The sequence below is a fragment of the Garra rufa genome, chromosome 9 (assembly GCF_049309525.1).
Source record: "Garra rufa chromosome 9, GarRuf1.0, whole genome shotgun sequence".
Lineage (NCBI taxonomy): Eukaryota > Metazoa > Chordata > Actinopteri > Cypriniformes > Cyprinidae > Garra > Garra rufa.
In genome coordinates this window covers 29,189,868-29,215,629 of record NC_133369.1, presented here as the reverse complement: position 1 = coordinate 29,215,629, position 25,762 = coordinate 29,189,868, and the positions used below count along the sequence as shown (strand labels likewise).

General features: G+C 36.9%; 2 protein-coding genes across 3 annotated transcripts; one reads left to right on the top strand and one right to left on the bottom strand.

Annotated features, from left to right (window-relative positions):
• Positions 1-308: 308 nt before the first annotated feature.
• On the top strand, positions 309-9,093 carry fxyd7 (FXYD domain containing ion transport regulator 7). Of its 2 annotated transcripts, XM_073847398.1 has the most exons (6): positions 309-427; positions 1,636-1,674; positions 1,770-1,844; positions 2,412-2,439; positions 5,280-5,320; positions 5,406-5,572. In XM_073847398.1, exons 1-6 carry the CDS (start codon positions 412-414, stop codon positions 5,423-5,425), a joined length of 219 nt encoding a protein of 72 aa, XP_073703499.1. In that variant the 5' UTR covers positions 309-411; the 3' UTR covers positions 5,426-5,572. The 2 variants fall into 2 exon arrangements, with proteins under 2 accessions (XP_073703499.1, XP_073703498.1); XM_073847397.1 differs by lacking the exon at positions 2,412-2,439 and having other exon boundaries at positions 311-427; positions 5,406-9,093.
• A 107-nt stretch (positions 9,094-9,200) lies between these two features.
• Positions 9,201-24,999, bottom strand: nfkbid (nuclear factor of kappa light polypeptide gene enhancer in B-cells inhibitor, delta). Its single transcript, XM_073847396.1, has 12 exons — positions 24,969-24,999; positions 21,165-21,301; positions 21,051-21,081; positions 20,721-20,944; positions 20,397-20,629; positions 18,986-19,091; positions 18,749-18,895; positions 18,626-18,677; positions 18,374-18,546; positions 16,919-17,035; positions 10,679-10,843; positions 9,201-10,489 (listed from the first exon to the last, which is right to left on the bottom strand). The coding sequence occupies exons 1-12, from the start codon at positions 24,982-24,984 to the stop codon at positions 10,418-10,420; spliced, it is 1,473 nt and encodes a 490-aa protein (XP_073703497.1). The 5' UTR covers positions 24,985-24,999; the 3' UTR covers positions 9,201-10,417.
• Positions 25,000-25,762: the final 763 nt, after the last annotated feature.

The following is a 25,762-nucleotide window of genomic DNA, read 5'->3' as shown; positions in this document are numbered from 1 at the left end:
TTGATAAATGTTTTTTGTTTAAACGCGTAAAAATACTTAACATCTCGAGGCTCTAAAATGAAACCATCCACACTCAAGCTTCCTGAAGTACATCTCCCACTTTCCGTCTTAATCCTCCCGTAGTCCCCAGTCCTGTTGCTGCATAGGTGGGGTTATCTGTCGCATGTTTTCACTGGGGGAAGGTGTTTGGCTAGGGATACCCACCGCATTGGCCAGGATGAATTTTATCTGCCCAACACCGCGTCTGGGAGCTTCCCCTATCGAATTAGGGGAACACTGACGCCCCTGTGCAGCTAGGGGGCGTAAGTATGTCACTTCCGAAGTGCAGCATCGCCGCAGTGCTCCACAGCAGGCTCTCTTCATTCAGGGTGCTGAGTCTATAGCAAGATAAAGAAAACCCTCACTGCAGTAATGGCAGCTTCAACAGGTTTGTCTATTTAATTTAAGTAAAAACTGCATGGTTGTGCCATAATGAATTATCAAACTAATTTGAAGATGTGTAGCCTACTGCTGATTGACTTTTTCTGTTCGTCATAAGTATAACACAAGAATATTCATTGAAATAGTCTGGTATGCTATGTAATTTGACAGGAATTACTAATACAGTTACATATATGTAGCTATGTATGCATTTTCACCGATTCCAGTCTAACTTAGCCCATTTCTTAAATTTGTTTGGATACTGCAGGTACTTGAAAAACATGTAAAACTTATCTTTACTTGCTATTTGACGGACGTTTTAAATGGGTAGTTCACCTATTTTGTGTTTTAACACAAAATTAATTGTTAGAAAGACAGTCTCGTTTTTCTATACGACTGTTATTCTACATGACATCTCATTTTGTGTTCCTCAGAAGAAATACATAGTCATAAAGCTTTGTAACGACACAAGGGTAAGCAAATGACGTTAGAATTTTAATATTAAAGTGAACTGTGTCTTTAAGAGTTAGAGGAGTGCTGAAAATCGCTAAGTAAGCCGTTATAGACCCCTGAAGTTCAGACACAACCGCATCATTGCGCTAGAGCCAATTCTTATGGGACACAAGTCCCATCACAAAGTTGTGTATCTTGCATGTTATTTTCAAAAAAAAAAAAAAAAATCACATAGGTGCTAAAAGCACTCAATATTGGCATTTTGAACAGCTTTATTGATTATTACTAGAGGAAAGTCCACTTGCCATTTGCGGGTGGAGACTGCAGTTCTCAGAGCGCTTACACATCCAACCAGTTTTCGCTGAGCCTGCAGTCTCGTTATGCAGCGAATCAATAACCCGAATTACTGAAGTTCTCAGCTGAAAACACTTGAGATGCAAGATGCCCTTCTGCCTCGTACATGCTCAGCAGCTAATTGAGATCACTATTTATGTGATTAGTATTTCAAACGATTGCAGTCTGAAGCTAATAAGCTCGTTATTTGAGAGCTCATTAGACTCTAGTATAATATTCCCATATTTATAGGATATATTTAATAAGCATCTGTCCATGGTGCTGAACTCTGTCCCCTGCATTGTCTTCCTTACTTCTCTCTTCCTTTGTCTACATGTTGAATCACATTCCTAAGATCCATGAAGACTATTATAAATGTTCCTTTTGATTCGTAGTTGTTCAAAATGCTATGCTTAAATGTGTTTACAGAGTCATACATGTATATGGACCAGAGTGCCTTTCATTATGGTAAGCAGGGGAATATTGCATGGAAATGTGTATTTTTTTTTTTAAATTTACAGCTAATAAAAAGTTATTTCACCATTCTTGATATCTGATCTTAGATTACGAGACATTGCGGACCACGGGCGTCATCCTTGCTGTGGTTATGTTCGTAGCCGGGATTCTTATTGCTCTGAGTAAGTCATTTACATATTAATCATTGACATTCTATAAAATGTGACCCTGGACCACAAAACTAGTCATAAGTAGCACCGGTATATTTGCAATAGCAACAATAAATTGCATGGGTTAAAATAATCGATTTTTCTTTTATGGCAAAAATCATTAGGCTATTAAGTAAAGATCATGTTCCATGAAGATATTTAGTACATTTCTTACCGTAAATATATCAGAAGTTAATTTTGATTAGTAATTTGCATTACTAAGAACTTCATTTGGACAATTTTTGCACCCTCAGATTTTCAAATAGTTGTATCTTGGCCAAATATTGTCCTATTCTATCCTGACATTTGCCTGACATTACAGTCAATCTAATCTGACTTCAATCAGTGCAATGAAAGCATTAAATTCGCTCAATCCACTAAACCATTTGTCCATTGAAGTACTTTGAAGTACAGCCAATTTAAATGAGATTGAATGCATTTCTTCCAATCTGGCTAAAATGAAGTTTTATTGACCCCAATCTACGTCCCTCTCGATTATATATATATTTCACCATCTCTAAATGTTTTTTGCCCTGACAGGTAAAAAGTTCAAATGCTCAAAATCCAAGTAAGAGTTTTTCACACAAATGTGCAGCCTTGACTCTGCATGTGGAATGAGTCCGAATAAAGGATGAGGAAACGTCCTGAAAGGAAAAAAGATGTACCTCAAATCGATGACGCCATGTCTGTTTACCGGAGAGCTCCTTTACTCTTTGAATGCTGCCCCTGGTTGATAAAGTTATTGGTTTTTGAACTGACCAGCTTCTTTTTCAGCTCAACAACACTGTCTATCCATTCAAACAGCTGCATGTTTTAATTGCACGCCCGGATGTGTCAAAGACTCTTATGGTTCAATAATATGTTCAAACTAAGAACGCACTTCCTCAAGTCAAGAACTAAAGTGAAGGCTACCTCTACACTAATCCAGCTACATTTGAAAACACATCTTTTTCTCTAAATTCTGTTTTTTTGGTCTTCTGTTTACAGAGAAGATGCTCTCAGAAATGGACAAATTTGAAAATGTTGTAGTGTGAACTGTAAAAGTGGAGTTATTTTAAACTCCACTTTTATTTTAGTTAATAAAATGATCATGCCAGAAGAAGAGCATGAGAACTTTAAGAACTACTTTAAGAAGCTCATTAAAGAAATGGTTCATCCAAAAATGTAAATTACTCCATGATTTACCCACCCTCAAACCCTTCTTTCAGATGAATACTTAAAATTGTCTTGGCTCTTACAAGATTTATAATGGCAGTGAATGTTGGCCAAGATTTTGAAGCAAAATAAAGTGCATCCATCCATCCACCATCAAAAAGTACTTTTTATGATTGATAGACCTTGACCACCAATTACTGCCTATATAAAACTTGGAAGAGCCAGGGTATTTTTAATATAACTCCAACTGTATTTGTTTAAAAGAAGAAAGACATATACACCTAAGACTGGCTTAAGGGTGAGTAAATCATGGGTAATTTTCATTTTTGGTTGAACTATACCTTTGAGTCTCTCGGTATCATCTTAGTGAGCTTTGAAGGGATAGTTCACCCAAAAATAAATATTCTGTCATTAATTACTCACCCTCGTGTCGTTCCAAACCCATCATGGTACTTTCTTGAACCTGTGTCAAAGACTGACAAGGAAGAGACGAAATTGTTGAAAAAAGTCGTCATTTTTGCTTTCTTTGCACGCACAAAAAGATTCTTACAAGCTAACATTTCAGTTGACCCACTGATGTCACATGAACTATTTTAACAGTAGCTGCAATTCCATTACCCTTCAAACTGCGCAAATTGAAATTGCGAATTGAAAATATGCCTAATGGAAATATCAATTTCGCAAAAACTCCCATATATCGCAAAAAAGCTTTAACACTAGCATGGGGTGGTTTTTCAGGCAATTTGAAAAAGGAATAGTTCACAAAATTGAAGTGGAATTTTTTTTCCCTGCATTTACAGGTCACATGGCAGGTAAAAAGCCATATGATTATTCTTCAATGTACTGTAACTTCTGCAAAACACTTTATACATGCCCGCTCTCAAGTAGAAGGGGCTTTCGTTGCCATTAATACTTGGACAAATTACACAGCACACATCTGCGGTGCGTAACGGCTCAGCTGCACACATTTCAGCTCTCCACGCTCCTGTAAAGATACATGTATACGCCTCCTTCAATTAAATATGGCCAAAGTCTGTCAATATCCCACCAAAATCCATTACCATGACTTATGGAAACTCTGTCATTGACATTTATAAAATACAGCCAAAATTTTGCCCAAATCTGTAATGGAAACATACCTACTGTCCTTATTACTTTTCTGGGCCTTGAACGTGTCAGTTGCGTTGCTGTCAATGCAGGGTCAGAAAGCTCTCAGATTTCATCAAAAATATCTTAGTTTGTGTTCCAGTGGTGAACAAAGGTCTGTTTGGAATGACATGAGGGTGAGCAAATAATGACCCAATTTTCATTTTTGGGTGATATATCCCTTTAATTAAATATTTAGCATACGCTGTAAGATGATTTAGCGTTTTCCTATGTGTCCATCAATCAGTTGCTCATCCCAGTGTGGATGAGATGATTTAAGAAAACACTTGAAAACTGTAGTGTAGATGAAGAATGTTTTAAAACTATATGCTGTTTTTAAATGGAACCAGATTAATGTAGATGCAGCCTGATAAAATGCTGAGCATGTCATCCTGAGATGATCTGAAACGTTTGATACAGACCCTTGCATAAAATCAAGCAACACCACTTACATTTGACTAAAGCAGATGCGCATGCTTGCTGAATATTTCCAAGGGCGTAAACCAGGGTTGTCAAACTTCTAGAGGGCCCAGCTCTGCAGAGTTTAGCTCTAACTCTAATTAAACACACCTGAACCAGCTAAAATTTTATGCCGCGTTTTAGACAAGTTTGGAAGTGGGAACATCAGAGTTGAAATGTCACAATTCCAACTTAAGTGAGTTCCAGTCAGTCACATGTTACTACATTAACGTATTTGTCAGTTATGGCCAAAACAGAAGAAAAAAGGACCAAATGCTGCTTTTTGTTTTGAAGACAGCTGACGAAAAGCTAAAATTAGTGTATAAACTTAATGTCTAATGTTTTAAAGTTTGACAGGTAAATCCACACCATGCTCATTGGAAGCAGTGACGTCAAATTGACGCATTCTGTTAAGTTCAGATATCCCACTTCAAGCAGTGTCTCATCCACACGTTATTTCCGAATAGGAGGTGGGAAAAATCCTAATTTTGAGTGTTTGGAATGCATTAAGTTTGTGTGTTACAAGTTTAGTTGGAGCTAATCTTGGCAGAACTGTGTCCCTCCATAAGCCGAGTTTGACACCCCTGGCTTCAATGGACAAGTGTGGCTTAGTGGAATAATTGTCTATTTTTGTTTTTTTCTCTACAGATCTAGTCCAGTGGAAGGCCCTCAGCCACCGAAGACAGAAGGTACACTACCACATACATTAGTTACGCTACAAGAATAGTCATATTTTTATTGAACGCTTGATAAATGTGACCTTTTTTCTTTTAGTTCCACCTCAGACCGTGTAAAGCAGACGGTGCGACAGAGCGGCCCGTTTCAGTGAGAGGAAATGCTCAGACGCACAAAGTTACTTACAGGAATGTGGAGGAGACTCGAACCTGCTTGACCTCTTTTTGTAACCTCAGCCTAAATGCTGATCTGTTGCTGTATTTTTAGGTCTCACGGTAGCACACATGCTACATTATGTCCCCTTGTGTTTATACAGTGTGAATGACACCGTTCATGATGCTTCTTGCCTGATCCCAGTTATTTTTCTCATGCATGAATAATTGCTTTAAATGTTGTTATTATTATATGAGGCTTAGATCTAAAAGGGCATTAATGGAAATGTACACAGAAGCGACCAGGAAACTAACAGACTGTTTGAAATCCCACATGTTTCATCTAATAGATTGCAATCCTTTAATCCTTTAGATATGATTAAGTTGATATTTTCACTCATTTACATTTTAATGAAGAGAACATTGTATGAATAAATCTACAGTAAATAGCTCTCCAGCATGGAACTATACACAGTCCTGTCTGTTGCCCTGTAACTTGTGCATGCCATGTTTCAACAAAATGTAAAACCTTTTTTTTTTTTTTTTTTATGTCTGGCACACACTAGACAATTTTTAAATCTTAAAGGAGAAGTTCACTTCCAGAATGAAAATTCTCTGACCCCCCATGTCATCTAAGATGTTAATTTCTTTCTTTCTTCTGTCAAAAAGCAATAAGCGTTTTGAGGAAAACATTCCAGGATTTGGTGGCCAATTGGTTGATGGTCCAAACTGCAGTTTCAATGCAGCTTCAAAGGGCTCTACGCGATCCCAGCCAAGGAATAAGGGTCTTATCTAGAAAAACAGTTGGTCATTTTTTAGGAAAAATACAAATTTACATGCTTTTTAACCACAAATGCTCATCTTGCACTAGCTTGATCTCACATACCATGTGTGACACATGCAGATACCGACCCAGCGTTTTTAAGAAAATGACCAATTGTTTTGCTAGATAAGACCTTATTCCCTGGCTAGGATCGTGTAGAGCCCTTCAAAGCTCCCCTGTTAAAGTTCACTATATGAAAAAAAAAAAATCCTGGAATGTTTTCCTCAAAAAACTTCTTTGCTACCGAATAAAGATCTTGGATGACATGGGCATGAGAAAATTATCAGGAAATTTCATTCTGTGAACTCCTCCGTTAACTGATTTTTAAAACCATGGGAGACCACAGACATGAAGACAGTTTCAACCAACTTTTAGTCTTATAGTTCTCTGAATACGCAGACTAGATGATTTAACCAGACGGCAAGACCACACACTTGTTGATTGTAGTCACATGTAATCTCACGAAGACTTGCGAGATTAAACTTGGCTAGAGAAGAAAAACCACATTAAGAACAATGGACAGTCAAAGTTGTCAGCTGGCTCTCCTGACACGTGTTCTGTTGTACAGTGAAAAACAAAATAGAACAAAAACGTACAGGTGACGTTATTTCTCAGTACACGCAACATCCAGTAGGTGACGCTTGCTCGCTCCCATTGGCTATCATGGGTATCAAGTCAGAGGAAGCCTGATCAAAAATGTTTGATATTTACGATTTGAGTTTGGGGTGCTCCGTCTCAATTGGGAGCAGTTAAATAATTGTAATGAATGGAGCTCTCATTAACGATTATTTTGGTAATTGAGTAATCGGTCGATTATTCAGAAGATTAATCGAGTAATCAGATAATTATAATTACATTTTTAGTTGTAATAAAAGTAGACCAAAGCAAACAATAGCTTTAAAAATGATTTTAAAAACATATAATAGCAACAAGGCAGTAATTAGTTCGAATAAAGTGTCAAAAGCATATGGTTTTATTGAACACAACTTTTAAAATACATAGGCCCGGTTTCACAGAGAAGGCCAAGGGACTAAGTCAGGATTAGGCCAAATTTCAATTAGGACAATTTGCAAAATGTTAATTATTTTACCAAAATACAAGGGATCATACAAAATGCATGCTATTGTTTATTTAGTACTGACCTGAATAAGATATTTCACATAAAAGATATAATATAATACTTGAATTTATAAAAATGACCCTGTTCAAAAGTTCCCTTCATTACATTCCTTTCTTAATACTGTGTTCTTACCTGAATGATCCACAGCTGTCTTTTTTGTTTAGTGATAGTTGTTCATGAGTCCCTTGTTTGTCCCGAACAGTTGAACTGCCTGCTGTTCTTCAGAAAAGTCCTTCAGGTCCCACAAAGTTTGGTTTTCCAGCATTTTTGTGTATTTGAACCCTTTCCAACAACAACTGTATGGTTCTGAGATCCATCTTTTCACACTCAGGACAACTAAGGGACTCATACGCAACTATTGCAAACAGTTCAAACGCTCAATGATGCTCCAGAAGGAAAAATGATGCATGAAGTGCCAGGGGGTGAAAACTTTTTGAATTTAAAGATCAAGGTCAATTTTGCTTATTTTGTCTTTTGGGAAGCATGAAAGTATCTTTTGTAGCTTCTGAAGGGCTACTGAATGAAAAAATATGACATTTCGGCAAAATAAGAAAAATGTACACATCTCCATTCTGTTCAAAAGTTTTCACCCCTCCCCCCAGCTCTTAATGCATGGTTCTTCCTCCTGTGAGTGTTTGAACCTTCTGTAATAGTTGCATATGGGTCCTTCAGTTGTCCTCAGTGTGAAAAGATGGATCTTAAAATCAAGTAATTGTAGAAAAGGGTTCAAATACACAAAAATGCTGGAAAACCAAAGAATTTGTGGGATCTGAAGGATTTTTCTGAAGAACAGCGGGCAGTTTAACTGTTCAGGACAAACAAGGGAACAACACAGTATTATTATACACTACATTTTCTCTTGTGGACTATATGTAAACATCTTTTATGTGAAATATCTTATTTAGGTCAATACTAAATAAACAATAACATGCATTTTGTATTATCCCCCTCTTTTTCGTAAAATTAACATTTTGCCAATTCAGAAAGGGAGGTGTAAACTTTTGACCTCAACTGTGTTTATTATTTGAATGCATTTGAAATACTAACGAATGTGTTTCACTATTATTTTGTGTTTTATATTTGCACAATTAAACTTAACAGTTAACATCAATCAGTTGCTTGAATCAGTGAAATCAGACATTACTTTACAGAGGGTTTAGAAACTAAAGGAAAGTCTTGCCTTAAGAACTAATGCTGCAATCAAATAGAGTTACAAACTAACTACTAGTTACTAAGCCAACTTTACATCTCATTTTAAGTCAAACCTCATGAGTGGCTGGAATTACACATGATCTTATGTCCATTGTAACAGCATGAGCACAGTAAACAAAGCACTTTAATCCCCAACCAAACGCAAATGACTTAATTGCAAATGAATGTATTTATGCCTCATGTATTAATAAAAAAGCATCAATGCAAATTTTAGAGAATAATGAACCACCTGTTTGATCAGCATGGAGGAATGCTTATGAATTCATTACGATTTCTTTTATTACTAATGAAGGTGTTTTTTTTTCTTTACGTGTTCTTTTGAATGCCTTGAAGTAAACGGAGTATGACTAAACAACCACAACAGTCAAAATGAAGAGTTGAATACGGTTACTACTGTATACGAAAAGCCGTTTTTATTAATCATCAAAATGTTCGTCATGTACCAAAGACATTTGGCTCAATAAAAGATCCTGAGTTACAGAGGTTCTTCATGGTCTTATTTAGCTTTATTTAATTTGGCTCGGTCAGTTGACATATAATGCAAAACACACAAACGCATTAATAAAACATTAATGATTTGCAGAAATAAGTGAATAATTATAAACGATGACACTTCATAAACAACAGTTTGAAAAAAGTCAAGCAAACTTTAATGCTACTTTATAAACTCACACAATTTGGCTTTGTCAGATGGTTTCATTCACTGAGTGTTTGTGATATTTACCAAAACAATAAGCAAATGAATTGCTTAGAAGACACACACTTACAGTGTGCTTTGCTTTCAAACTAATTCTCATAAATCCACAGAGCTCTCTCTTTGTTTTACAAGAAAGTGACTTTAGCGTGTGTTTTCCCTCATTTGAATTTCCAGAGGGACTCTAGGTACTTCAACACGGTGAATCATGCACATCACTGACTCAACAACAACAACAACAACAACATCCTCCAACATTTGAAATCTTGATACAAGATGGACAGTATTCCCACAGAAGAACCTTTGCTTTCATGCTATTCCACTGAAATAACATTGTTAAATCATAATAATGATTTTGACATTTTGATTCAGACAGGCCTTGATGACAAAACTACCTTTTCACCTTAGAACCCCCTGACATTTCACCCCCTCATATATGACTCATCTAAATAAACATTCACATACATGGCTAGATGACACATCTCCTGTAAGGACAAATATGATATCAAGTGTGCTGCTGAGAAAAGTGCATTACATGATGTCATTCATATCAAGCAATGAAATAAATAACTGATCTTTCTCCCCTGAGTGAAAGTAACATGAGCACAGACAATAATACGCAACATATACGGAGCAAAAGCTATATAAATACATCTCAAAACAAATAAAGAATATCGCACTGATACAGTGAGTTAAAAAAGAGCAAGTAAGCAAACCAATATGGTTTATAATCGAAGGTGGATAAAGAACTGGTACTGACGGTTCTATTCATGAACACACTGAAATTTGCGTTCGTCTTTAAATAAACTGGGAAGCAGCTTTATGGTACAGAATCAATGAACGATCCTTGCAAAAATATACTGTCATACTAAAAATGATGCAATACGTGAAAATCCTTATAAAAGGATACTTAAGATAAACCCTTTCTTCTCCAGAGATTTAGCTTATTTTTTAAAGCTCTTTCTGATATTTACTTTTTTAATCCACATCTTTTAGTTTAAATTATAAATACCAAGATTAATGTTTCTTGAGCATACTGTATTTTTGATCCAGATGTCTGCATCTCTATTGGAGAAGGTGGGATACGCCGGGACTAAAAATCAGTCCTAGTCACTCTTGGTCCTGTAAGGATGTAAAACGTCGCCTAGAGGAGGCACTTTTTTTCTTCAAGATGAGCTTGAGCTGAGGAAGACAGAGAGAGAGCGAGAGAGGGAGAAAGGAAAATACATGTCAAATACTGTGTAATCTGCTCTTTTCTTTCTATGCTGTTAAAAAATGGAACCTACAGTATACAAGAAAAAATTTTGTATTGCGTTTTAAACACTTTCCCATAACAGGCGGACTGCTTGTTAATAAAGAAAAGCCTCTTACTCTCTCTCCTTTGTCTCCGCTCTGCAGCAAATGAGCGGGCTGGTCATTCTCCAGGTTGCGGATGCTGGGATCAGCACCACGACTCAGCAGGAGCCGGATTAGTTCCTCCTGAAAGGGGCTTCCATGCAGCCCTGCGGCCATGTGCAGGGCAGTGTGTCCGTGAGCCTGACAGGAAACAGACATTTATAGATAAAAATGTCCTAGTGTTCATTAGCGCACAGGATAAATGTAGTCAGGATGCGATTTGCCGGAGGGAATGGGGTGAACCCACTCCTACGTCCCGATCTAAATCAAATGATTCACGATATGTGCCTTTAAAGTGCCATTTTTAATCAAATGATTTGGAAAACGCGCTTTGAAGTCCCGTTTTGAATCAAATCATTCGCGATACGCGCTTTAAAGTACTTTTTTGAATCAAATGATCTGCGATATGCGCTTGAAGTACCGTTTTAAATCAAATGATTCGCGATAAGCACTTTAAAGTAATGTTTTGAATCAAATTATTCACGATATGCACTTTAAAGTTGCCTTTTGAATCAAATGATTTGTGATACACACTTTCAAGTGTCGTTTTTAATCAAATGATTCACGATACGCGCTTAAAGTGCCGTTTTGAATTAAATGATTTGCGATAAGCGCTTGAAGTGCCGTTTTGAATCAATTGATTCGCGATATGCACTTGAAGTGCCGCTTTGAATCAAATGATTCGCGATACGCGCTTTAAAGTACTTTTTTGAATCAAATGATCTGCGATATGCGCTTGAAGTACCGTTTTAAATCAAATGATTCGCGATAAGCACTTTAAAGTACTGTTTTGAATCTAATTATTCACGATATGCACTTTAAAGTTGCCTTTTGAATCAAATGATTTGTGATACACACTTTCAAGTGTCATTTTTAATCAAATGATTCACGATACGCGCTTAAAGTGCCGTTTTTAATTAAATGATTTGCGATAAGCGCTTGAAGTGCCGCTTTGAATCAAATGATTCGCGATACTCGCTTGAAGTGCCGTTTTGAATCAAATGATTCGCGATAAGCACTTGAAGTGCCGCTTTGAATCAAATGATTCGCGATACGCGCTTGAAGTGCTGTTTTGAATCAAATGATTAACGATACGCGCTTGAAGTGCCGTTTTGAATCAAATGATTCGCGATACTCGCTTGAAGTGCCGTTTTGAATCAAATGATTCGCGATAAGCACTTGAAGTGCCGCTTTGAATCAAATGATTCGCGATACTCGCTTGAAGTGCCGCTTTGAATCAAATGATTCGCGATACGCGCTTGAAGTGCCGTTTTGAATTAAATGATTTGCGATAAGCGCTTGAAGTGCCGCTTTGAATCAAATGATTCGCGATACTCGCTTGAAGTGCCGCTTTGAATCAAATGATTCGCGATACGCGCTTGAAGTGCTGTTTTGAATCAAATGATTAACGATACGCGCTTGAAGTGCCGTTTTGAATCAAATGATTCGCGATACTCGCTTGAAGTGCCGTTTTGAATCAAATGATTCGCGATAAGCACTTGAAGTGCCGCTTTGAATCAAATGATTCGCGATACGCGCTTGAAGTGCCGTTTTGAATTAAATGATTTGCGATAAGCGCTTGAAGTGCCGTTTTGAATCAAATGATTCGCGATAAGCACTTAAAGTGCCGCTTTGAATCAAATGATTCGCGATACGCGCTTGAAGTGCCGTTTTGAATCAAATGATTAACGATACGCGCTTGAAGTGCCGTTTTGAATCAAATGATTCGCGATAAGCACATGAAGTGCCGCTTTGAATCAAGTGATTCGCGATACGCGCTTGAAGTGCTGTTTTGAATCAAATGATTAACGATACGCGCTTAAAGTGCCGTTTTGAATTAAATGATTCGCGATACGCGCTTGAAGTGCTGTTTTGAATCAAATGATTAATGATACGCGCTTAAAGTGCCGTTTTGAATTAAATGATTTGCGATACGCGCTTGAAGTGCTGTTTTGAATCAAATGATTAACGATACGCGCTTAAAGTGCCGTTTTGAATTAAATGATTTGCGATACGCGCTTGAAGTGCCGCTTTGAATCAAATGATTCGCGATACGCGTTTGAAGTGCCGTTTTGAATCAAATGATTCGCGATACGCGCTTGAAGTGCCGTTTTGAATCAAATGATTCGCGATACGCACTTGAAGTGCCGCTTTGAATCAAATGATTCGCGATACGCGCTTGAAGTGCCACTTTGAATCAAATGATTAACGATACGTGCTTGAAGTGCCGTTTTGAATCAAATGATTCGCGATACGCACTTGAAGTGCCGTTTTGAATCAAATGATTCGCGATACGCACTTGAAGTGCCACTTTGAATCAAATGATTAACGATACGCGCTTTGAAGTGCCGTTTTGAATCAAATGATTCGCGATACGCACTTGAAGTGCCGCTTTGAATCAAATGATTCGCGATACGCGCTTGAAGTGCCGCTTTGAATCAAATGATTCATGATACACGCTTGAAGTGCCGCTTTGAATCAAATGATTCTCAATAAGCACTTTAAAGTGCCGCTTTGAATCAAATGATTCGCGATACGCGCTTGAAGTGCCGCTTTGAATCAAATGATTCGCAATACTCGCTTGAAGTGCCGCTCTAAATCAAATGATTCGCGATACGTGCTTTGAAGTGCCATTTTGAATCAAATGATTCACGATACTCGCTTGAAGTGCCGTTTTGAATCAAATGATTCACGATACTCGCTTGAAGTGCCGATTTGAATCAAATGATTCACAATACGCGCTTGAAGTGCCGCTTTGAATCAAATGATTCGCGATAAGTTCTTGAAGTGCCGATTTGAATCAAATGATTCACGATACGTATTTGAAGTGCCGCTTTGAATCAAATGATTCGCAATAAGCTCTTGAAGTGCCGCTTTGAATCAAATGATTCGCAATAAGCTCTTGAAGTGCCGATTTGAATCAAATGATTCACGATACGCGCTTGAAGTGCCGCTTTGAATCAAATGATTCACGATATGCGCTTGAAGTGCCGCTTTGAATCAAATGATTCACGATATGTGCTTTGAAGTGCCGCTTTGAATCAAATGATTCACGATACTCGCTTGAAGTGCCGTTTTGAATCAAATGATTCACGATACTCGCTTGAAGTGCCGTTTTGAATCAAATGATTCACGATACTCGCTTGAAGTGCCGCTTTGAATCAAATGATTCACGATATGCGCTTGAAGTGCCGCTTTGAATCAAATGATTCACGATACGTGCTTTGAAGTGCCGTTTTGAATCAAATGATTCAAGATACTCGCTTGAAGTGCCGTTTTGAATCAAATGATTCACGATACTCGCTTGAAGTGCCGCTTTGAATCAAATGATTCACGATACTCGCTTGAAGTGCCGCTTTGAATCAAATGATACACGATATGTGCTTGAAGTGCCGCTTTGAATCAAATGATTCACGATACGTGCTTTGAAGTGCCGTTTTGAATCAAATGATTCACGATACTCGCTTGAAGTGCCGTTTTGTATCAAATGATTCACGATACTCGCTTGAAGTGCCGCTTTGAATCAAATGATTCACGATATGTGCTTGAAGTGCCGCTTTGAATCAAATGATTCACGATACTCGCTTGAAGTGCCGCTTTGAATCAAATGATTCACGATACGTGCTTTGAAGTGCCGTTTTGAATCAAATGATTCACGATACTCGCTTGAAGTGCCGTTTTGTATCAAATGATTCACGATACTCGCTTGAAGTGCCGCTTTGAATCAAATGATTCACGATATGCGCTTGAAGTGCCGCTTTGAATCAAATGATTCACGATACTCGCTTGAAGTGCCGCTTTGAATCAAATGATACACGATATGCGCTTGAAGCGCCGCTTTGAATCAAATGATTAACGATACGCGCTTGAAGTGCCGTTTTGAATCAAATGATTCGCGATACGCACTTGAAGTGCCGCTTTGAATCAAATGATTCGCGATACGCGCTTGAAGTGCCACTTTGAATCAAATGATTAACGATACGCGCTTTGAAGTGCCGTTTTGAATCAAATGATTCGCGATACGCACTTGAAGTGCCGTTTTGAATCAAATGATTCGCGATACGCACTTGAAGTGCCGCTTTGAATCAAATGATTCGCGATATGCGCTTGAAGTGCCGCTTTGAATCAAATGATTCATGACACGCGCTTGAAGTGCCGCTTTGAATCAAATGATTCATGATACGCGCTTGAAGTGCCGCTTTGAATCAAATGATTCGCGATACGCGCTTTGAAGTGCCGTTTTGAGTCAAATGATTCACGATACGCGCTTTGAAGTGCCGTTTTGAATCAAATGATTCACGATACTCGCTTGAAGTGGCGCTTTGAATCAAATGATTCACGATACGTGCTTTGAAGTGCCGTTTTGAATCAAATGATTCACGATACTCGCTTGAAGTGGCGCTTTGAATCAAATGATTCGCGATAAGCTCTTGAAGTGGCGCTTTGAATCAAATGATTTACGATACGCGCTTGAAGTGCCGATTTGAATCAAATTATTAACGATACGCGCTTGAAGTGCCGCTTTGAATCAAATGATTCAAGATACGCGCTTGAAGTGCCGCATTGATTCAAATGATTCACAATAAGCACTTTAAAGTGCCTTTTTGCATCAAATGATTTGTGATATGCGCTTAAAAGTCACCTTTTGAATCAAATTATTCGCGAAATGCACTTTAAAGTCCCGTTTTGAATCAAATAATTTGCAAAACAGATTAATGACACTAATTCATTGAGGAACAAAACAAATTACTGTATTCATGAGTAAGTCATTGGGTTGTTCACTCAACCGATTTGTGAAAAAAACACTTATTCATTCAGGTACTAAATAAGGGGCTATCTTTATGAGCGAGTCACTGAATTGTTCACTCAACCGAAATGTCCAAAAACACTGATACATTTTGGAATGTAACAAATGAGTGAATTACTGAGTCATTCACTGAACCAGTTGTTACCCTGGACCATAAAAAAAAACAGTCTTAAGTATCACGGGTATATTTGTAGCAATAGCCAGAAATACATTGTGTGGGTTAACATTATAAATTTTTCTTTTATGGCAAAAATCATTAGGATATTAAGTAAAGATCAAGTTCTATAAAGATATGTTGTACATTTCCTACCGTAAATATATCAAAAATTAGTTTTTGATTAGTAATTTGCATTGCTAAGAACTTTATTTGGACAATTTTAAAGGTGATTTTCTCAGTATTTAGATTTTTTGCACTCTCAGATTCCAGATTTTCAAATAGTTTTATCTCGGCCAAATATTGTCCTATTCTAACAAACCATATACGAATGGACAGCTTATTTATTCAGTTTTAAGATGATGTATAAATCCATTTTAAAAATTGTACCCTTATGACTGGTTTTGTGGAAAAGGTTCACAATTTGTTAAAATAAAACTTTGCATCGTCACAGTAATCATTTAGTGACTCGCTTGGTTCAAAAACACTAAAACAGATTTATGATATTTAATTCATTAAGGAACAAAACAAATTACTGTATTAATTAGTAAGCCACTGGGTTGTTCATGCAACCAATTTGTTTAAAAAAGTTTGAGTCATTTCAGGAACAAATAAGTGCTGTCTTTCTGAGCAAGTCACTGAATGGTTCACTCAACCAATACATTCAAAAACACTGATACATTCTGGAATATAATGGATGACTGTATTTATGAGTGAATCATTAGGTCGTCTCCTCAGTTTGTTAAAAGACTTAATTCGTTCTGAAATGAAACGAGTGGCTATCTTTATAAGTGAGTCATTGAACCATTCACTCAATCGATTGGTTTTAAAACTCTGGAACAGATTAATGACACTAATTCATTGAGGAACAAAAATAATTACTGTATTTATGAGTAAGTCACTGGGTTGTTCACTCAACCAATTTGTTAAAAAGGAACAAATCCAGGAACAAATAAGGGGCTTTATAAGGTTATATCTGAGATTTTTGTCCAAATTTAGTTATTCACATATTCTTGTTCTTTGACAACTTATTTACATTATTTGATTTTCTTTTGTAAGCTCTGTACAACTCTGTACATGCTTAGCACCCTCTAACACCCCCGTAAACCCGGGCCTGTAAATCCCTCAACTACTAACTTCTTGTTCACACCCACAAAATTTCACCACCTGTGGCACGAGGCAAGTGTGATATTACTTAAGTATGATTTGGAATGTATTTAAAGTCAACACAATATCGTCATCATATGTCTCTCACTTTCATGTTGATGAACGCCTGCATATTGGAGAGCTGGAGGCTGAGGAGGAAGCGCACAAGATGGATATTCCCCTCCTTCACTGCCAGGTGAAGAACTGTCTTGTTGCTTTTGATTTCCTGAAAAATACAGAGGTATACTAGTCAATAAAGTGAAACTAAAGCAACATCAAAGCATGTGGCATGAATGAGGTTTCCTCCCTTTGCGGCAGTCTCAAAATGAAACCGCTCTTCATGGAACAATGACAAAATCAATTGTTTGTCTGTCTGTCAGAAAGGAACATTTGGGAAATATATCTTTTCCTATATGATGGAAATATCTACCATAAATTGGAAATGATTGTGTGTTACTAATTTGGGTTCAGTAAGATATTACATAAATGTATACTTTTACTCATCAATGATGCATTAAATTGATCAACAGTGACAATAAATATCTATGTTTCTTGAGTGCCAAATCAGCATATTAGAACGATTTCTGAGTAAAGGCTGTAATAAAATTTCACAATATTATTGTTTTTACTGTATGTTTAATCACATAATGCGGCCTTGGTGAGCCAGGGTTCGTACAGATATTGTAAAATTAAATTCCAGGACTAAATCGAATGATTCGCAATACACAATTTGAAGTCCCGTTCTGAATCAAATGATTCACAATGCACTATCTGATTGAAGTGCTTTGAAAGAATAAATCATTTTGCAATGGTTTAACTGGTAGTTTCAAAAAGCTCTGTTTTACTCATCACTGCATGCTTTTTAAAATCATTACAGGCATTGTGGAAATTCGAAAATGAATAGTGAAGTTACTAGTGAATCACTTGAAATGAATGATTGAGTCACGAGTTTGAATCAATCGGAGCGGTTCCAGCGTGAATTACTCAGTTGATTTGTTTTGTCTGTTCCTCTTTTTGCGTCTTTAGCCATGTTTACATAACATTTACGTTTACATCAGTTTGACTGCTTTCTGATATTAACTAAAATTAAAAAAGCGAAAAAGGTAATGAAATTTTGTGCTTATCGACAAAATAAACACTTATTTCTTAGATACAGTGTCTTTCAAAAATTCAAGCACTTTTCAAGTACCTCTTCAGGAATATAGCTATTTGTAAGTATTTTCCAGGCCTTAAATTGCAAAAAGTCTAATTCTTTAAGCACTTTAAGCACCTTGTACAAACCCTGGTGAGCATTAGAGAAAAAAAAAAATCATTGCACACCCTAAACTTCACATCTCTGTTTATCAATAATGATTATTTTGTTGGCTTTAATATGGATCCTTACTCATGTTTTTATGGGCCAGGCTTAATACAACACTCAGTTATATAGTAACACAATTTAATAAGGGTTCCTGCACCATCTGTTTATCACCCAAGGGGTCCATTGGCAAAAATTAACACATTACCTTATAATCATCTGGATTAAACTGTACTGAAAACATTAAAAAGCCATTAAACTGAGTACCTGACTGAGAACTGAAGCTCCAGCATGTATCAGAAGCTCCAAACACATCAGTTTATCTTTAGCTTGAGTTTGTAGATTGCCATCAGCTAACCATGTTGAGGATGAGGAGGAGGCATTTATAGCCTTCATCGTGGCACAGTGAGAGATCACTGCACAGTGCAGAGGAGTCAGACCTAAAAAGCAAGAACAGCTGTATATTACGGTCTACTCAGATGCCACAGTAACTCTGATGCTTATGGAACAGGTTTATACCTTCAAAATTACGAGCCTCCAGGTCTACTCGCAGTCCAGCGAAGAGAATAACCTATTAAATCATAGTAGTTTAGAAACATGCTTTTATGATTTTGAATGCTTTGCATATGGCTGGTCTCTCACCTGCATGACACCAGGGAAACCATAGGTGGCAGCAAGATGAAGTGCAGTTTGACCATTGACGTCACAGATGCCGATGTCCGCACCTAGAGAAAGTAGGTCTTGGACTATATCTTGCTGTTTGGCAGTTACAGCCACCAGCAAAGCAGTCTGGCATACAAGAAAACAGAAAGTCAGTGAGTGCATTAACATATAAAATAAAATAGCCTAAATAAAACAGTATTTTGTTGTGATCTTCACCTTGCCCTTGTGTTCTTTAGAGTCCAACTTCCCCAGTTCACTCAGTTTCTCCGCAGCAGCAAAAGCGTATTCCCTCAGGCCTTTCGCAGTGTAGATATGTAGAATGCTAAAAGAGAGTAAGAAAAGAGTTTCACTTTTCATTTCCAGTGCAGAGCTGTCTAACAACTTCTCTGTTTTCATTCACTTTTCCATAGGATTTATGCTAACACTGGTTTCATTAGTTAAGAAATGCACAAGACCTTGAGGGGGACCCCCCTAGTAAAACACATAGGCAAGTTTTTTAAACATACACATATTTTAAGATACATGATAAGATCAGTCAGTGTAAGTTTCTTTTAGCTGAAACAGACTTACATTTTAGTCTGGCACTATAGGCTTAAGCCCTTTCTATGAAACTGGGGGCTAATGATGAGCGATTTACATAAATTCAGAAGGAAGTATGGCTATTTTAACGTGAATACATCTACATAAAGTGTCTTCAAAAGTTATGTATAATAATAATAACAATAATAATAAAGTTGAAATGTAATGATTTTGAAAGTTTTCAAACGGTTTAGCCAATATATAAAAAGTTTTTATTATTATTATTTTAATACATTTGAGTGCACACATTTAATTATTTACAAAAAATAGAAAAATTATCACACTTTTGGAAATGATTAATTCAGAAATAGTTTTTGGGCAGTCAAATTATTTTTTAAAAGCATAAAGCACTTTTTTATAAGAATAATTACTAAACTAAATGATTATGCTAAACTACTTAATTTTACAAATAAATGTTTTGACCCATTTTCAAACTGTTGTTCAAACTGACAGACTTTTACAATGTTACACATGCTTTTTATTTCAAATAAATGCTGCTTTTTTAACTTTATTAAATCAAAGAAAACTGAAAAATGTTTTTATTATTGATAATAAAAAGATATGTTTCTTGAGCACCACACCAGCATATTAGATTGATTTCTGAAGGATCGTGTGACCCTGAGACTGAAGTAACGGCTGCTGAAAATTCGGCTTTCCATCACAGAAATAAATTTCATTTTTTAAATGTAATAAAATAGAAAACATTTCTTTTAAAATGTAATATTTCACAAATTCACAGTTTTTACTGTATATTTGAGGCCTTGGTTAGCATACCATTTTTTGTCTAAGTTGAGTCAGAAAGCTCTTGGATTTCATCAAAAATATTTTAATTTGTGTTCTAAAGATGAACAAAGGTATTATGGGTTTGGAACAACAGGCGGGTGAGTAGTTAATTACAGAAATGTCATTTTCAGGTGAACTATCCCTTTAAATCCTAGGCTGCTTAAAGCTATGACTACATTTCTGTCTCTAAAAATGACAGACTGTTACAGCAACCGAAGAAGTAAATCTCCACCCTAAAGAATATTCAGAACATCCTCTGACTTACGTGTCCCCGTCATCATCCTGCCAGGTGGTTCTGCTGTAATCCATGTTCTGCAGGAAGAGTCTGGCCTCCTGCAGCTTCACCATATCCATCTGGGGCCTGAACTCTTGGAGAAGGTATGAGCTTGTGTGATCCTCTGCTCTGGATTCAGATGGCCAGCACAAGCCAGAGCTCTGAATGGGGACAGTGCCAGTCATATCAGTCCCGGCTGCAGTTACGGGGCATTCTGTTATAGGCTGTGAGAGTGGAGAACAGATAGATTTTTTTCATTCGTAATATGGACAAACTCATTAATCACGCTGTCTGAAATACTTATAGAGCTCTTACATATTGCTGTGTTGTCTGGGCATCCTGGCAGTCCTGTATCTGCTGAGGGCTGAAGCCAGTGGCAAGCGTCTGTCCAGTCTGGGAAAAGTTTGCTGCGGTGGGGGAACCTGACATGTACGGGAATGAGCTGCACTGAGGTAGGGAGGAATGTGTCTGATGAATGCTGGAAAGCTCCCATCGGTCATATCTAACTGCTGCCATGTCTGTGTAGCTTGTGCTGGCTTCTGCTAAGAAAAGTATCATTTTTGATAAAAAAAAATTAAAAAATTGTAACTATTACTTAAGTCCCATTTTATAAGCAAAACCCTCATTTAGGATGGTTGGACTCACCGGCAGTGGGAGATTGTACTGATGCCAAAACCTGTTGGAAACATTTTGGAGGATGATTAAAGGCATTCATTTCAGCCTCGAGACATTTACATTTAGAAATATAGTTTGACTCACTTGGACAGATGCTGCGCCACCAGCAGTGTAAGATGCTGTAGAGCAGGAGGGAGGTGCTGAGGAGGTCTCTCTTTTTCTCTTCTGCTCCAGGAGTTTCTTCACTGTGGGCAGAGGGTAACACGCCTTTTCCTTTGGTGCTGTGGACAGGAACAAACAATTGTTAAATGTTTATTATCTTACCAAAATAAGTGGGATCATATAAAATGCATGTTATTTTTTATTTAGTACCGATCTGAATAAGATATTTCACATAATATTTCATATTTCAGTATTCTTAATACTGTGTCCTGCAAATTCTTTGGTTTTTCAGCATTTTTTGTGGATTTTAACCCTTTCCAGCAATGATGTATGATTTTGAAATCCATCTTTTCACACTGAAGACAACTGAGGGACTCATATGCACCTATTACAGAAGGTTCAAACACTCACTGATGCTCCAGAAGGAAAAACTTTGCATTAAGAGCAAGGGTGTAAACTTTTGAACGAATTATTATTATTTTTTTGCCTAAATATAATTTTTTTTCATTTAGTACTGCCCTTCAGAAGCTACAGAAGATACTTACATGTTCCCCAGAAGACAAAATAAGTTAAATTACCCTTATCTTCGAATTTAAAAAGTTTTCACCCCTGGCTTAATGCATTGTTTTTCTTTTTGAAGCATCAGTGAGCGTTCGAACCTTCAGTAATAGTTGCATATGATACCCTCAGTTGTCCTCAGTGTGAAAAGATGGATCTCAGAATCATACAGTCATTGTTGAAAAAGGGTTCAAATACACAAAAATGCTGAAAAACCAAAGAATTTGTGGGACCTGAAGGATTTGTCTGAAGAACAGCGGACAGTTTAACTGTTCAGTCGCGGGGTTTGTCTATATTTCACCCAACGCTGGTTCATTTTCAACAAAGAGTATATTAATACAGAATTAAAATAAATGCTACTAAATATTTTAAATATATATAATTATTGAAGAAGCTGCAAATCTGACATTTCTATCAAAACCATTTGTTTTAAAAAGCCTCTGTTTTACAATGATGTAAAGTCAAGTCAAGTAAAACTTTCATCATATAACCACATTCAGTATATCTTGCTGAATACACATTTATTGTTGTTGTTTTCAAGTAAATCTGATAGATTTCTCCAACTAGTGTGATTTCCCCAGGGCCGTTTTTAATAACAGGTGCTGGTATGACTTGAAATGTATTTTCTTCGTGTTAGTCACCAAAAGAAACTGAAAAAGACAAGAATGCAAATATCGGAGGTTTCCAGTGGGCATCAGTTACGTCTTCTAGAGCAGAAGGAAGGAAAGTTTCTTCAAAATCTTGACCCCAAACGTGAGATAAGAAAGAAATTTCCGCCGAAGGAGCATAACGCTCATCCTCTCACCCGTGAGGAAGGTATTCCATCTGGAAAAGAGGTGGTGAGGTCACGTCTACCTGTCTTCTTCTTCAGAAACCCTGCGTCTATGGAGACCATTCTCACAGCACACTCTCTGTAACTATTTCCTTCTCTCCGTTACGCTCTTCGTGGCAAACCACATCTTCTTCCTGCATCAGTGACGTATGTCCTTCACATGGGCCCCATCAGAGGTGTACGAACAGATGCTTAGATATTGATTCAGCTGCATAGATCACGGATAAATTGCAATATTTTACGTAGCCACCAGGAATAAAAAAAATTCAATATATAGATATTTATCGAATTACTACTTCACGCACAAATATTCTTACAAACACAGCAGTGTGAGAGAAACAGTTATTTTGTTATTTTTTATGGCTATGTCAAAACAACTACAATAATATTCTTTCATTTGAATTATCTATTTATAGCTTTGACAAAATAACTACTCATGTCACATTCTGCAAGGAATCCCTTTACAGGAAAACCAACTGGTTTCAGCAAAACATTAAGTAATTCTTATGGTGAAGGGGATTCAAAAGAGGAAGATGGAAATTCCACTGGGCATAACCTTGACAGGATCATTCCTTTCCTTATCTCTCTTGTTTGTTCTCCATTCCAGTTTATTTTAATTACTCCACTTCTCATCTTGCTTTTTAAAGCTGACTCAAAAAGTTAAGAAGAAAGATGGGCTACTGCTCAACACATATACCTGACTCAAAAAAAAAGTTCTACAGTCAAACCAAAATTCATTCAGACACCTTCAACATTTCTCACATTATTACAGTTTATTCAAACAAATTAATCTTGATAATGTCAGATAGAAAGGTATGTAATGGATTAAAAAATTCAAAAAACTGTTAGTATGACAATATTTTATCAATACTTTGTTGACCAATTACCAAGCAATGCTAAATTTTGGTCATTTGGTGTAAAAAGGTTGCATTAGCAATTAAAGAAAAAAAAAAACATGGTCAGGTTAAAGTGTCTCAATACTTTTCGGTCCCAGATTTTTATAAATTTTACTGGTAGTCCACTGTATGAAGATTTTTGTGGGTATAATATGTCACAGTTTACTTTATTTTGCTTACATAAATGAACTATAGTGTCCTGCACTCACCCATTTTTGGTTTGACAGTACATTTCTGTATGACCTTAACCCTAAGCTATTCAATAAACAAGTGGGGTATTAGTAACAACATAGCTGACAAAGTTTTGGTTCTAAAAGATTAATGTGGAAATGGTACATCAACGTTTGAGAGACGTTGAAAATGTATTACCACACGGTAATAACGCAAGAAACACCTGACTTCAGTGGGCTATCTAATAAGGGCGCTTCTATCACTCACCGCAGTTTTAAAGGTCACACACAAGTCTTACACAAGACTGACTTTCATGCTTGAATTGTCCGAAAGAGTGGGCATTAGTGGCTGGGATACCCTCGCACCTCTTATCTTGTAATTTCAAATACGGAAATCCCTGGCCAGTGAGTCACGCGCGTGGGTGTGAACGCGGGGATTCCGTAGCTCTCGCTCCGCTATCTGACTCTAGACACAGTAAATCTATTTACTCATTTAAAAAAAAAAGCTTAGGTTGCAATTTATTCCTAGACACTTGGTATATTCCACATGACATTTTGTACCACTATTAGAATTAACAGCTTTATAGTTGACAGATATATTTTCGAAATCCTTTTCACACGTTTTTCTCTGTAAAAAATAAGACCTACACCCATTAAAAACGGGAAATGAAAGTCTAACAGGGAGGAGTAATTTATCAAGGGGTTTGTCCAAATAGATGTAAAAAAAAAGTCAGTGACTGGCAGTACGATGTTGTTGGGGGATCCTTTATTCAAATGAATTAAGTCTATTTTTGAACGGTCATACATCACCGAACTTACGTCATAAAAAACATGTAAACAGCAAAGATAAAGGTAGAATGCCACATGTTGTTTTCATCAATATACTTATATCAATATATACTAAAGTATTTAATAGCCTTTGTGTATTTAGTTAAATAATATTAAACGCTTATGTCAATATTAGAGGTAACTTGTAACTTGAACATTTAGGCATCATTCTAATGGTATACATACACTCTCTCTCTAACTCACACATACGAATTAAAAAATGGTACAAAAGCTGCCACTGAGTTTGTATCTTCTCAAAAAGTACACTTTTGTACCTTATTTAGCACTAGGAGCATAATAGTAACCGAAAGGTACATGTTAGTACTTCAAGTGTAGTCTACCTAAATAATACATAGTAGCCTGAAAGGGTAGGCTACTGCCCTAACTTTTGTACCTTTTTTTAATTTAGAAATTCGGCTGTTTTTGTCCATCATATAGTCATTCATATCCCTCATAACTTTCTGCTGTATAAAGTAAATAAACGAAAAGTCTTAGTACTCACATTTCTGAAAGTGCATGTCAGAATCCCTTTTGCTGTCTTTAATTCTCGGCTCCCACGCCAGGTGAAATGAATGATGTCAATCGCAGAGCAGCCGCTGATAAATGTCAACTCCTCGAGTCACTGCCTGTTATCAACTGATTCAGGCACGTTCCACTATGTATACAGAGAGCACGTTGCAGGCTAAAGCCCCGCCCATTTGTAGCTCCTCCCTCAACTTCTAAAGAACTGTCATTAGGTGCGTTCGAGATGCACTACACTAGCCTGCCGCCGGCTGGCGAGAGCAGCCGCTTGCAGTCGGGGGAGGAGTAAAGAGGCGGCCGTCAGGTCGGACACTTACAGAGGATGAAACTGTATTCCAAACATACAAAAAAAGGAATAATGAAAAAGAATAAATGAAACTACATTAGATAAAAAAAGAAAAGATAAAAGTTTCCCTATCGTTTATTCTATACAATCGTTTTGCTTTCTTATTGATCATATCAATATGAGTTACTTTTATGAAATGCAATATGACGTTTATTATTTGTATCTTGGTTTTGTAGTTAGCTATAGGACATTTTTCAAATATAAGCAGTTTATTCAGTGTAGTGAAGCCTCTCACAACATCCATTAAAAAACGGCCTCTGGTTGACCAGTTTTTTTCCAAACTTTAACTCTTATACAGTAAGAATATATATTTACCATATCGCCTAATCTTCATTTTCATCATTATTGTTTTGTTTGAATATCAGATATTCGATATAAAGATTGATTACATACAGGAAGTTTTTTAAGAAAAAACACGCAGCACACGT